Below are 14,808 nucleotides of genomic sequence, written 5' to 3'. Positions count from 1 at the left end.
TTTATAAAATAATCAATTTGATTCTTTGTTCATTATGCAAAGATGTACAATAAAGACTTAGTTTCATAATTAACATGATTCCTCCATTAGATGAGGAACAAAAGGGGGGAAACCCATGTTTTTTATATATTTCTTCCTTTGCTACCAGCCATCTTGAATTCTTTCTGCTACTTCTAAATTGAGCTTTAAATCCAGCATCTACTGGATGGAATCTATTGAGACCAAAAATAATATTGAATTTCTTTCATGAGTAGGGTCCACTAAGTGATACTAGAACTCACTGGACTTTTTAAATCAATGACTATATAGACCAAATTTATTGAAGATGCCTGGAACAATATTGAATGCCACAAATATTTTCTTTAAGATATTTAAAAACCAATAGCAAAATACAAATGGTCTTTTACTTCCTATTAGCTTTTTCTCCGTCATCTGAGTAGTGGCTAAAAACAAGGAAAGTTCAACTTTGGGATTCTTTACTGAAGGGAGGGGGCTATGATTGGGATGCAAAGTGAATAAATATATAAAATTAAAAAAAAAAAAAAAAGAAAAGAAAACCACTGATCTAGACAGAAGTAGTCTATGGACTACAAAACCCTGCACCGAAAGCTTTTATTTTATGTCATCCTTCTATGTAGCTCTCATCTTCCTGACCACATCATTTTAATTTAAGGGTGATTCCTTTACCGAATGGTCTGTTGTTGTGAAAAATACACTGACTACAAGCAGCTTAGGGAAGAAAAGGGTTTATACTGTTCACAATTCCAGGTCACAGCCCATCAGTGAGGGAGGTCAGGGTGGGAACTCAAGCAGAAACCTGGAGGTAGGAATTGATAAAGCTGATATTGCCTTTCTCCTTGCTTTATACTTTTCTCAAAAAAAAAAAAAAAAAAGCTTAGACCCACTTCAGTACAGCCCATCGAACTAGCAATGATGATAATGCCCCTTGGACAATTCACAGCCAGTCTGATCAAGGCATATCTTCAATTGTGGTTCCCTTATTCCAAATGACTCTAGAGTGTGTCAAAACTAACTAGCTCAAGTGACATGCAAATAAGCAGTGTTTACTGGAATCCTACCTGCCCCCGGGGGTGGGGGCCAGGGGTGGGGGGGAGCCTAGGAGCCAGGAAGATCACAAAGTCAAGGGTAGCTACAGAGTGAGTTTAAGACAGTTTAAGCAACTTAGTAAGACCTTGTCTCAAAATAAAAAATGAAAAGGGATGCAGCTCAGTTGTAGAGTGTTTGACAAACATACAAGGGACCCCAGTACCACAAAAAACAAAACTAGATCTGAGAGCCAGGCTTTGGATGTGGCAAATCTGTGGATACTAGTTCAGTAATTCAATATACACAGAATATATATATATATATTCTGTGTATATATATATATATATATACACAGAATATATATATATATATATATATATATATATATATATATATTCTGTGTATATATATATATATATATACACACACACACACACAATATACATGCATGCTTGCATGCATACATATGTACATACAATCTGGTCAATACAAGAAATGAAAAGTTTTTGAGTAACATTAGAAAAAATAATTATAGACATAGTTATTTCAATTTCATTAATTAGCTTAAATCATTTATGGAAAAGAAACAGGTTAACATTGAAGATTATAGTTCAGATAAGCAGAAAAAGGATTCAAATCTTGGATTGCCTAATTCTCAGTTTTAAAGAGCAGCGGCTTGTACGTTTGCATCACTGAATTTGGTTAATTATTTAGTAATATACAAGACACGAAATAACAGTTGAGCTAGGCTAATGGTCCTCTTCACTAGCTGAGGTTGAAAACTGAGACCCCACTTCAGGAAGTCGGGCTAGGGTGTGGCAGGCTTCTGTCTGCTGCCCTCCTGGCTTCTGTCTGGTAGAATCCACTTCTGTCTTCCAACACTAACCAGTCAAACCTGACCCCCCACAGATTCCAATCACACCACTGCATGATTGCCAGCAAGGAAGCTCAGGATAAGACAGTTTAGTAATTCCGTATTTGTTTGCTTTCCTGGAGTGTCCCACATTCATCGCCTATTTCTAGCACCTCCATTTCTAGTGCCCCTGAGACCTCATTTAGTCAAGTGTTGGGAGTCCCTGGGTCTTCTATATGCTTATCCTATCCTGGGATTCATAAATTATGAAAACCTTGATATAAAAAAGTTGGCTCAAATAGAATACATGTATTTGCAAACAATATACAAAGAGAAGCTACTTGATAGTAACCCTGTACTTTTAATATGGTAAAATATGGTGTAAAAGTTACAGGGAAATGCCCTGTGGATTTGCCATTCAAGACCATGGTAATGCCTGGTTTCATTTAAATAGCAACCGTTATTCACAGTGTTTGTATATTACATTTAAATTATTATTGACTATACTACACTTAAAAAGAATTTATAATTACTGTTGCAGATTCTGGTAAGCCATTAATTATTCCGATGCAAATTAAATCAATACTATTTCATGATTTATTCCAGAAAATGTATCCTGAGAGAAATGGTATGATATTAATAAAGGGATTAACTTATTTTTACAGCAGGTGGATTTAGGCATCTACTTTATTGTCATATTTACCAGGCTCTTATGTATTAATATTTGTTGGAAGCTGGGTTTCAAATTGTTATTAATGATGCTCATTAATTTATGTTAAATTATTCATCTTGGGACTTGCTGGAGTAGTCAAGCATTTTCTTTTCTTTTTTACTTTTTAAATTGTCTTCTGGAAAATTCATGTAGGAAAACATCAAAGGGAAATTAAGCCGCCATAAAGTAATAAAACAATCTTTCATGCTGTTTGGTCATCGCAGTGAAATCATAGAGCAGGAAAATTGAAGTGTTAGTCTGGACACAGCCTTTATTACCAAGGAGCATGAGCAGAACTCGAGGTTCTTATGTTGTCGTCGTCAAAGCATAGAGGAGCCCATGGGGAAAACTGGCTTTGTAGAACTGTGTGACTTTGACACTTCCACAGAAAAAGGCCAGAAAGAAGGGCACTTACAGCTGGCATTTGCTGAATGCTTGATAGCCATGAGACTGACGGATGGCTTGGTTGGTGGGGATTTTGTACAATGACTACTCCTTTAATGCACATTGCTGAGTCACTGAGCTGGTCATTTTTACAGGTCGAATTGTGTCTCCACTTACCTCGGGCCATGGATTACACCTCACTTCCTATAACAGAGCGCATGCTCTGCTTCCCCCTCCCCCGAAGGCTATGATATTGGAGTGTTGTGTGTTGTGTATATGTGGTGTAGCATGTCCTTATAGGATAACAGCATGAGGGAGACGTTGAGGCCACCAAGAGGCAGTCATGATACCTGCGACACACATGGTAGTGCAATGGTTTCAGATTTTGAGGAATTACCTGTGATTAGTTGCCCAAATGAGGACAGAAATACATCCTGATAATACCTTTATGTATTTGCTGTGTTTATTCTTTCAAAGACACTTTGGCCAATGCTGTTTTCATAAGATAAAAGTAAAGATTAGTTAAGGACTCAGTGCATTTGGAGGATGCAGAATCTTAAACAATGGCCTGCAATTGTCTAGGAAATTTTCCTATGAATCCATTTTGAAGTTAATTCTGTTTAGATATGTGTTGTTGGCAGGAAAGTTTTCTTTGAACAAAGTACAGAGAAGTAGACTCAGATATGCTAAGAGAATCAGTTACAACTTTACTTATGACGTAACACAGGATTAGAGCCTAATGGAAAAAAATCCTTTAAATGACAGAACCAGGACAGGAGCTGAACTCCTTCCTTTCTTAAGACCACGCGAGGCTAAACACGATGAAAGAACAGGGTGCACATCTTCACAGTCTACTCATGAGTAGAGATCAGTTGGGTCTACGCAGTCATCTTTATTATACGTATTTCCCACTTTGCTCTTGTGAGGCTAAGGGCAGCTGCTAGATGGTTAAGACCTATATGCGTCCTAAGAGATGGCTCAGCAATTCAGAGTGCTTGCTGCTCTTGAAGAGGACCTGAGATCAATTCCTAGCACCCATGTTGACCAGCTTACCATAGCCTGTAAGATGGCTATGCTATTCCAGGGGATCATGTGACCCCTTTTGGCCTCTGTGGGCACATGTGTACATATCACACAAAGAAGTAAGTAAGTAAGCAAGTAGTCAACTCTGGCCATGGTGGCCCACGCCTTTAATCCCAGCACTTGAAAGACAGAGGCAGGGAGATCCCGGTGAGTTTGAGTCCAGCCTGGTCTACATATTGAGTTCCAGGACATCCAGAGCTGTAGAGAGACCTCTCAAGACAAACGAACAATAAAATAACTCCATGAGTGACTGAACAGCCTTTGACTGAAAGTGACTATCAGAGCATGGGTTAGGGAGAATCAGAGTATGGAACAGGGAGGACCAGAGTGTGGAAAAGGATAAAAAGAAAAAATATTTTGCTGTACTTAGTAGTTTTGAAAGTTAGACAGTTTCTAGAATATTGTAAACAATATTCTAAGTTCTCACTAATAGTAGCTATTTACCATGAATTTAAATATCGTGTGTGTGTTGGGGCTGAGGTGGGGTTATGTGCATGGGAGTGCGGTTCCTGCAGAGCCAGAGGCATTGGACAGCCTTCGGTAAGGACTTACAGGCAATCGTGAGCCTCCTGGTATCAGTGCTAAGAACTGCACTTGTCTGCAAGAGCAGGTCCAGCTCTGAACTGCTGAGTCATGTCCCCAGGCCTGAATTAGTGATCTTTGAGCATTTAATATATGTGCAAAGCACTTTAAGAAAATTTTGTGTTTGGTTTTGTTGCTGTGCCTATAAAGTAGATCATTTTTATCATTACTTTTTGAAGTTATTTTTATTTTATTTTGCATATAAGTATTTTGCCTGTATGTACATACATGCTCCATGTATATGTCTGGTGCCTATGGAAGGCAGAAGACGATTCCCTGAAAGTGGAAGTCCAGTGGTGGAGGAAGATTCTGGAAACTGAACCCTAGGTCCTCTGCGAGAGCAGCTAGTGCTCTTTAACCCCTAAGCCATCTCCTAAGACCATTATTATAATAATTATTATTTTTTTAGATAAAGACACTGAACTTAGGCTAAGGAATTGAATAATAATCACATTATTTATTAACAAACACAATTTTGGAAATGTAATTTCGAATGTTTATTAAATTTTTTGGAAATAACATTGGTACTATGTTGGACAAATTAAAATATTCGTCGTGGTTGGCTTCACTCATGTCTTCTAAGACGCAAGGTCCTTCTGTTTGGTAAAACTTTGGTCCTAAGTTAAGCCCATTCCTGGTATCCCTGTTTGGTACCCTGATGAAGAGGTGAAAGGATGACTGACTGATATTCCTCAAATAACCTTGTCAGGGGTTGGTGGCTTAAGGTGTGTTCATCTGTGTCTTTTTCCCAGAAGGCATTGGGCCACATACAAATGGAAGGCCATATGGTTGGCCCTGTGACATGCTCATGTTTAATGCAATATGCTACATTTACAGCAAGACGGTATTTCACTTCTGGCCAATGGGCTCTCACCATTTTATTCTCCATTAAGTCACATATACCATGTATTAGGAATGACAACTTTGTACCCAGAAAGTCTAGAAAACTAGACTTGTAAATGACCTTAGCTACTGTCTAGTTACCCATTTACCAAACATTTATTCTCCACCCACTATGCTTTGCAGTTGTGGTTTTTCATCATCATTTAAAGATGGGAGCGGATTAAGCAGTGAGGATATTTCTTATCTTATAGTTCCTGTTGGAATGCTGGCAGACTTGATATTGCTCGTGTCCCATGTAGGTGATTACAGCTGCTGTGAGTTCATGGGTACAATAGCCTGCTATGGTCAGAAGACACTGTTTTCCCAGGTCCTCCCTGGCCTCTGACTCTTAGCATCTTTCTGCCCACTCTTCCATGGTGTTCCCTGAGCCCAAGCACTCAGTCTTACCTGATTATACCTTTTTCATTTTTTCCTCTAGTGGGTCCCATGGATTGACCATTGTGTAGTTGCTGATATTTGATCAATCAGTGTTCTACCTAACAAAATCAGTAATTTTACCTAACAAAAGCAGTCTAAGCCATTGTCGGCTGCCCTATGTAAATAGTCCTGTTGGAGATCAAAATACTATTACTTCTCATTCATTTTTCTCTTATATGTGAATGCACGTACATACGGCTGAGGGAACTGGGGCCCCAGCTCCTCTCTTCCAAGTGTGGTATTTGTATTGGATCGTCTCCACTTACCCTGTAGTTCACTCTAGGCCTTTCTGCAGTTGCCTGTGCTTCACAGTCTACATCAGGGTGGTTTACTTGGCCTGGGATGCTAACAATAGCTCAGGCTCAGGGGGAGAAAACAGTAGGTCATTTATTCCCAATGCTCCGTGTGCCCCTCTATCTGTAGTCTTTTCTTGGTGACTAAATTGAAGGTTTTTCCTGTATTTGTATGAGTTCATCTTGTGCATTTCTGAAGTCATATTTGTGATGCATGTGAGTTTTGAGGTTATATTTTTATAAGTTTTATACCTGCAAGTTAAGCATTAAGACTTGCAAATACCCCAGGCAGAAGCAATTTATGTTCTTATAACTGTACTTATTTCTACTTCTAACCTCAAATCTTTATTAATTACTAATCATATCTTCACTAGAAATGTAAAATACAAAACACTATATTTAGTTTCTTAATAAGAAATACAAGACAACTTTCTAACATTTGTGAAACATGATTACACCTTTGCTATTAATTTCATATTAATTACTAGCTATGGGGCAAAACATTAAATCAAATACACCAGGAAATTGGCAGCTAATCTTTCCCAGTACACAGGTTTTCCAGTTTTTAGTCTTTACCTGTGCTGTATATAATTACATGCTACACAGAGCAGGAGGAATTACTAACCAAAGGAAGTATTTTTAGTTCATTAGGGTAACATTTTGATTTGTAACCATGGGTTGGCTCAACTTCTCCTGACCATGTCATCGCTGACGGGAGCACCCGGTGTGGGACTGCCTTGTGTTTTAGTACTGTGAAAAGTTTAGATGACTCATGGGAACCATATTCTGGAGGACTCCTCCCCAGGGTCACGAGCCCAGTGCGGGTTGGCCAGAACAGAAATGGGAAAGAAAGGAATTGCAAAGACAGGTCTCTTACTTCTGGCTCAGTCCTCCCGTTCATATGCCAGCAGCCCAGTCAGCAGGCACTTGGACACATTCTACCAGATACTAAAAGGTGTGAGAAAGGCAGTCTTGGTACATCCCTAACAAACGGTCCAGTTTTCCTCCAGGTGGCTAGTAAGGTGACAGGCTTCGGCACTGTGGACTAGGCTAAGGGTTGGCAATAAGTAAAAGCACAGCAGTAAGCACTAGACAGTATTTCATATCTGAATCCATTGTGTACTGTAGCTTCACGCTGTGGGCAAGGAAACCCCACAGCTGCATGCTAGGCACTTCACTCTAACTGTTCCTGAGACATTTTAACTATCCTACGTCCATGCATCAGAGAATTATTTGGAAGACTACCCATGTGACAGCTCCTCACCTCGCAAACTCCTTAAAGAAACAGAGGCTACTTTCAGTTGTGTTGTGGGGACAGTTCTAGGCTTTCTGAATGTGTCTACGTGTCAGGAGCGAGGAAGTAGAGTAGGGAACAAATGGGCTGACTGACCCAGAACTTTAGATGGATACATCAAATATAAGATCTAAAAGGAGGAAAAAAAAAAAAAAAAAAAAAAAGATCTAAAAGGAGCCTCCCGCAAATACTCGATCCTATTATGTAACATAAGATAACGTTCACAATCATTTATAACATTCACATAACATATGGTTGCACTTTCTATATAGTAATGAAGTTTATGTCTGTTCATTTTTCTCCACACTCAAATAAGGACTAATTTAAATACCAAAGCATAGCTAATTTAGAAAGTTTTTTAAAAAAAATCATAAACTGTAGCCATCACAGGCCTGAAACAATACAATGGAAGATGGAGTTTATCAACTTATGCACGTATTTTAAAAATTACTATGAACTTTATTTATTAGTTTATTATTTTTTGGTTTTTCGAGACAAGGTTTCTCTGTGCAGTTGTGGCTGTCCTAAACTTACTTTGTAGACCAGGCTGACCTCGAACTCACAGTGATCTGCCTGCCTCTGTCTCCCAAGTGCTGGGATTGAAGGCGTGCACCACCATGCCTGGGCAAAATTACCATGAACTTTATTTAATCAGTATTAAATTCTGAGATTTTATCACAGTTTCAGGGGCTAATGAAGGATCTTTAAACATTCTTGGTCATTTTCGCATTAACCCTTCCAGCATCATACGTATCTCCACCACTTGAAATAAACCAGAAAATGAAGACTAAGATGTGTTTTCTTTTCTCTTTCTCCTTTTCTGTCTGGCACTCCTCTCAACAACACTATTGAAATATTAGCCCGGTAAAACTAGGCTGTCTAGCTCTACAAACTCAAATGTGCTTAGATTTCAAGTGCTGGGCTTTTTGTGGCAAGGTGGAAGAAAATTAGAGTCAATGACACTGTTGTCTCATTGTATCGAAGAGAGCTACAAATGAACTTTTCTGCAGAGGTACAATTTTCCACAGTAATAACTTCTGACAAATGAATATAGTCAGTGAAATTTTAATTGAGACCATTTATTTTTCTTTTCACAAGTTTGAGGAATTTAGTCAACATTTTAAATTTTCTTCCCCCACAGCTGAGGATTGTACCTATGGTCATGGACATGCTAAGTACATGCTTGACCACCACACTGCATACAGGCTCCTGCATCAGCCTTTTCAAAGTTGTGATTTTTCAGGCCAGTGAGATGGTTCAGTGGTTAAAGGTGCTTACTTCCAAGCCTGGCTACCTGAGTTCAGGCCCTGGGACCTGCTGGAAGGAGAAAACCAACTCCTATAAATTGTCCTTAGACCAACACACACACACACACACACACACACACACACACACACACACACACACAGAGAGAGAGAGAGAGAGAGAGAATATGAATGAATTAAGGTTGTGATTTCCAAGGAAAGGAATGACCTTCTATTGGCTTTTTATTTGCTAACTGCAAAACCGAAGCAATTTAAATAATTCCAGTTCTGTTGTTATGATATATGGGACTTCATTACTAGGAACGCCTTACTAATAGGCTATCAGCACTTTTTTGCACAAAGTCATACTATGCCAAATAATGAGCTATGGGACTGCATCAAACAGCTCTCTTTCTGTGACTTCTACTTAAGAGTGTGAAATGTTTTAAATTAAACTCTGTTAGTATTGATGGAGTGTGCACAAATGGAAAAATAATTTAAAGGCTTCATTACATTTTGAGACCTGGATAAATTGTTTGATCTACAAGTAAAGCATTGTGACCTGGAAGTAAAACAGCAGTGCCCACACAGTCTTGTATAGAGTGTAAGTTGGGATATTGGGATAATTTGTTTAAAATGTAATTTGATAATGTCTAACAAAGTTATGGTGCATTTATCCATTGTCATGGTGACTTTTCTTGCCTAGAAAAATTTGGATAAACCTGTACAGGTACACCAAAATAATTCTATGATAATGGTCACCACAATGTTGTGAAAATAACAAAAATATTTCAAAAATAAGTGCACAGTAGAGAAGAATGCCCTAATTATGTATATTATTTAATGGGATACTATAAGCCACTGAGAAGTATGCATGAGGTAATTCTATGTAAACTTGAGAAATAATCCAGGCATTGACCATTAAGATGCCTCTCTTGAAAAATTAAAAAACAAAAACAAAAATACATATATACATTAGCATAGGCACATTGGTATTTATTGGAATCATATTCATTTATGTTTTAGAAAGAATGAAATGCTTCTTGAACCCTTATGTTTCTCTATTTCAAAAGTTGGTGTGTAAGCATTTAGTTGTGATGTGGGGACGCTTTTTTGGTTTTATTTTGTAGCTTATCTAACAGGATAAAGAAGCTTACCTAACATTTTTCACTTTTGAAACACTTCAGTGTAACTATTCCGAAGACCACGCTATTCTTTATCTGTGTAAGCATATACCTTTCTGAAGTAGTTAAAGACTCTTGTGAAGTTTTCAAGGCCATGAGGCATAACCAACCTAAGTATGTAAAGCAATAGATTGTCTGGAAATCAGCTTGTTTTCTGAGTGCTGATCACACCACCGTCAGCTTCTACTGCTGCGCTTCTGTCAGCAACAGAGCATCCTCAGCAGTGTGGACGGAGGTCAGCTTGAAGTTGGATGGTTAGAATGTAGGGCCTTTTTTTCTTCTGAGCAAAATAATTGAGAAACAGATATTATAGCTGGTATTTTTTCCTGGTTGGGGCAGGGGCGAAAGGAACACACACACACACACACACACACACACACACACACACACACACCTTTCAAAGCAAATCCTCCCTGATCATGCATTCTTCACAGATCCAGCTGGCCTTCCGAATGGAGGGACTGGCCCTGTAGTTTGGACATAACATGCTCTAATTTGGAAAGCAATTCCAGGAACCAACAAGAATGACTGTCTTTTTCTTATGACTCTTTTCAGAATTGCGACTTCCAGTGAGTCCCTCTGTGTGCCAGGGTCAGGGGACCCAGTCACAGCCCAGTGCTTCCAGTCACCTCTCAAAAGCAGCAAAGCCACTTTCGTGGAAACCATGGGACTGGCAACGCCAACAGCTGTAAGATAATCGTGTGGAATATTTTCGCCAGCATTGTATTAAAGGAAGCAAGAAAACAAAACCCAAGCCCAGACCTCATACTCGAGAGCTTGAGCGTTGGGATGGGGTAGGGTGGGAGGCTATAATTTGGTGAATTTCTAGGCTTCCCTCAAAAGAACCCTCAGTTATTGTGTCTTAAGAGGGGATGTCATCATTGACTTTCTCTTAGGCTAATTCAAATTTCTGCTGCTGTAGAATAAACATTTGAGTAAATTGGACTCTTAGCTAGCAAGCTACATTAATATAAATTGAATTTAGAACCTTGACAATGTAAAACTATAAAAATTTAACTCCTGTTTTATACCTGCATGACATTGCTTTAGTCTTTGAGTATGCCTGAATGGATTTTTCTTAGCTATTAAATTTTTATGACGCCTACATTCTAAGAAAGAGTATCAAGGTGTTTTCAGGAGAGGATACTTTAAATATAATATTTGCATTAATTCTTTGAGCATTTTATACAATGTCTTTTGATCCTAGTCTCTCCCTTCCCTTCCTCCTAACTCTCCTGAGATCCATCACACACACACACCCAACACCTTCATGCCTTCATTTTTAAAATAACCACCAAGTCCAATTTGCACTACCTACATAGGTATGGGTATAGAGCCATGCACTGCAATGCGATCACCCTATCAGGGGCCACACTCTTTTTTAAAAAATAATATATTTTATTAATTTATTCATATTACATCTCAATTGGTATCCCACCCCTTGTATCTTCCCATTCCTCCCTCCCTCTCATTTTCCCCTTACTCCCCTCCCCTATGACTGTGACTGAGGGGGACCTCCTCTCCCTGTATATGCTCATAGGGTATCAAGTCTCTTCTTGGTAGCCTGCTATCCTTCCTCTTAGTACCACCAGGCCTCCCCATCAAGGGGACGTGGTCAAATACGGGGCCCCAGAGTTCATGTGAAAGTCAGTGCCCACTCTCCACTCAACTGGAGAATGTCCTGTCCATTGGCTAGATCTGGGTAAGGGTTCAAAGTTTACTGCATGTATTTTCCTTGGCTGGTACCATAGTTTGAGCAGGACCTCTGGGCCCAGATCTGCCCATCATAATGTTCTTGTAGGTTTCTAGGACCCTCTGGATCCTTCTATTTCCCCATTCTCCCATGTTCCTCTTACCTAGAGTTCCAATAGGATGTCCTCCCCTCTGTCCCACTTTCCGGGTAAGTGAAGACTTTCATGGGACATATCCCTTGGGCTAGTGTCCAGATACAAGTGAGTATATACCATTTGACTTTTTCTGCTTTTGGGTTAACTCACTCATTAAGGGGCCACATTCTTAAAGGAAATAGACTCCCTCTCAACTACCAACAGCTCCTCAGTTAGGGGTGGGGGCTCCTCAGACCCTTCCTGCTTCAAGTTGGACTGTTGAATGGCTTGATCTTATGCAGGTCTAGTGAAGAAAACACAACTGCTGTGAGTTCCTGGGGGCAGCAGTTCTGACCCGGGGCTCTTACAGTCCTTCTGCCTCCTTTTCCCTGGGGTAATGCATATGTCTTGTTTGTAGCCAAGCAACCGACTGACTGTTATCGTCTGAACTTTGACCTGCCATGTGTTTCTGCACCAACTACTGTCCACTGTACAAAGGAACTTCTCTGATGAGGCCTGAGAGCTACACTAATCTATGTATATAAGAGTTTAGAAAGCAGTTTAGTACTATGTCCATTTGACAAAATATTAGTAGGTTTAACCCTGGAGCCTATGAGCTCTCCAGGCAGATTTCCGGTGAGATTCCCAGTGCTAGACATCCATTTCCTCCTGTGGAGGAATGCTGTAAATCCAAACAAAAAGCGCTTGCACATCCCATGACATTTATTCCACTATTTCTCCTTTCAGCATATTTTGCCACCCTGGTCATTATTGTAGTTCAGAGGTTCACTAGTGGGTAGGACTGCTGATGACTTTCCTCCTACCCCAGGAACCTACATTTAGCAATTTCCAGTCCTGCAAATGCTGGCCAGCGGAGAAGGAAGCTTCCTGGTCAAAGCTACGTGCTGTCTCCATGTCCTGTGACAAAGTGTATGGCGTCTTCAGCAATAGAATCTTACCCTCAGGTCCCGGTGGGTGACCAAGAGCAGTGGCAATAATCCCTGATATTTGGGAGATCTCTGACACACTGCTGGCCAACAACTCTAGGGAGGGATCCCACAGGGCACTGGGCTTTTTATTTTGTAACCTATAGCTTCTGGGTAGAAGTAACATCATACCCTGCTTAGGGAACTTGTGATGAAACTCTCCTACGGAAAATCTAAGAGTAGGTTTCCGTATGGCTGGTTTGAGCATCCTGTCACTCCCCTGCCCTCCCCCTGTGCCCTTCCCTCCCATACCTCTCCCCACTTAAACCTCCCTCCACATGTTTCTCCTTTCTCCTTCATACTGCTAGTGTTCTGCTTCCCTCCCTCCCTTCAGTTCTTTCTTCCTACTCCTGACCATTTATCCATTCCTAGTCTCCTGGATTCTGCAAATGCCAGGTAAAGGATTTTAGAACGTATGTGGATCTCAGAGGGAAAAATAGATACGTTAATTATGTCATTCAAGACAAGATGAACTTGCCTCACCCAACTGTATAATTACTATATATATCAGCACTTAATAGTACTTATTGAGAAATCATATGTACCTTCTGCATAATATTTTAACTTCCACAGTTGTCATAAGCACAAGCTGCATATTATTGGTTAGGGTTAGGTACTTGACATATAGGCATGGTACAGAAAGGCAGATAATTTATATTTCAGTAGTATTTATGACAGAAATGTGTTTGTTTCATCATAAAACAAGAAACTAGTGTTATTTATTGTTTTTTTCACATTCGGCCTTTAAGTTGCCCTTTAATTATCAGGAACGGAGGGTGTTTGTTAGGTAGATGTCGCGTAGTAGAGGAAGTATTATGGCAGATTCTTTTTTTGTTTGTTTGTTTTTTTGTTTTGTTTTTTGTTTTTTTCAAGACAGGGTTTCTCTGTGTAGCCTTGGCCATCCTGGACTCACTTTGTAGACCAGGCTGGCTTCAAACTCACATCGATCCGCCTGCCTCTGCCTCCGGAGTGCTGGGATTAAAGGCGTGCGCCACCACGCCCGGCTTTATGGCAGATTCTTGATGTTAAATAATTCAACGTCTTTGCGGAGAGAGAGAGACAGAGACAAAGAGACAGAGACAGAGATAGAGAGACAGAGATAGAGAGACAGAGAAAGCCGGGTAGGAGGAAAGTTTCTCACCCAAACTCGTGCATGCAGGTCTACTCAAACAATACCATGAAGCCGAGGTCACAGAGAATGTGACTAATTTAATTTTCAGAAATCTTTAAAAGTTATTTTAAATCCTGTTTTCCTTTGCGGGAAAAATCGTTTGATTCAGTCTTCCAGTTCTGAGATTTGATGGTATGTCTCTGTGCCCGTGCAGCCCCTGGTGGTAGGAGGAAAATCCACAGCTACAACTGAGGAAACCCACACACAGCTAAGGCTGGGTTCCTGGCAGGTTGGGAGGAGTTTACCAAGCTTTAAGTGATTCGCACGCTGCATACTCATTCCTAAAAGCAGCGCTCTGTTTTATTTATTCATTTCTTTATATTCCTTTACTTGTTTATTTGTTCAGGAATCAAACTACAGTCCTTGCTCCACGTGCAGCAATCTTCAGAGCAGAAGAGCTATCTGTGGTTCTTAAAGCCTATGTGTTGGTGACCTCCTTAAGGCCTTTGAGAGCGTTTATTCATTCAACCGGCACAGTGTGGAGCCCACCAAAGAAGAGACGTTTTACTGTCAAGGTAAAGATACTACTGAAGATGTTATTTCACACAGTACGCTAAAGATAAGGAAAATGGGTTGGGCTGCCATTCCCCGACCTTTATGGATATCAAATCCCTTTGAACAAAGATTGCATCTTTTTATTGCTGCAAGCAGATATTTTCATTTAATACCTGCAAGTTTGAAAATAAGTTGAAAATAGCTTAATTCACTAAGGATCATGAAGGCCACATCTTTTTGTTTGGTCGGGTTTTTTTTCCCCCTCTCCTCAATCAACCACTTTAATTCAGATCTTTGACCTATTACTGAGCTACTTCTTGCCTGTTCTCTGTTT

At 39.9% G+C, this 14,808-nt stretch overlaps 1 protein-coding gene across 1 annotated transcript in view; it reads left to right on the top strand.

The window, feature by feature from the left end:
* Cped1 (cadherin like and PC-esterase domain containing 1) overlaps nucleotides 1–14,808 on the top strand; it is a 279,328-nt gene that overhangs the window by 102,264 nt on the left and 162,256 nt on the right. Inside the window, exons 5-6 of the mRNA XM_051151876.1 lie at nucleotides 10,552–10,684; nucleotides 14,326–14,494. Coding sequence (XP_051007833.1) covers nucleotides 10,552–10,684; nucleotides 14,326–14,494 — 302 coding nt within the window. The remainder of the gene's footprint in view (nucleotides 1–10,551; nucleotides 10,685–14,325; nucleotides 14,495–14,808) is intronic.

The sequence above is a fragment of the Acomys russatus genome, chromosome 10, assembly GCF_903995435.1.
Source record: "Acomys russatus chromosome 10, mAcoRus1.1, whole genome shotgun sequence".
NCBI classification, from domain to species: Eukaryota; Metazoa; Chordata; class Mammalia; order Rodentia; family Muridae; genus Acomys; species Acomys russatus.
The sequence above is the reverse complement of the archived record's forward strand: the minus strand, read 5'-3'. Positions and strand labels throughout refer to the sequence as shown.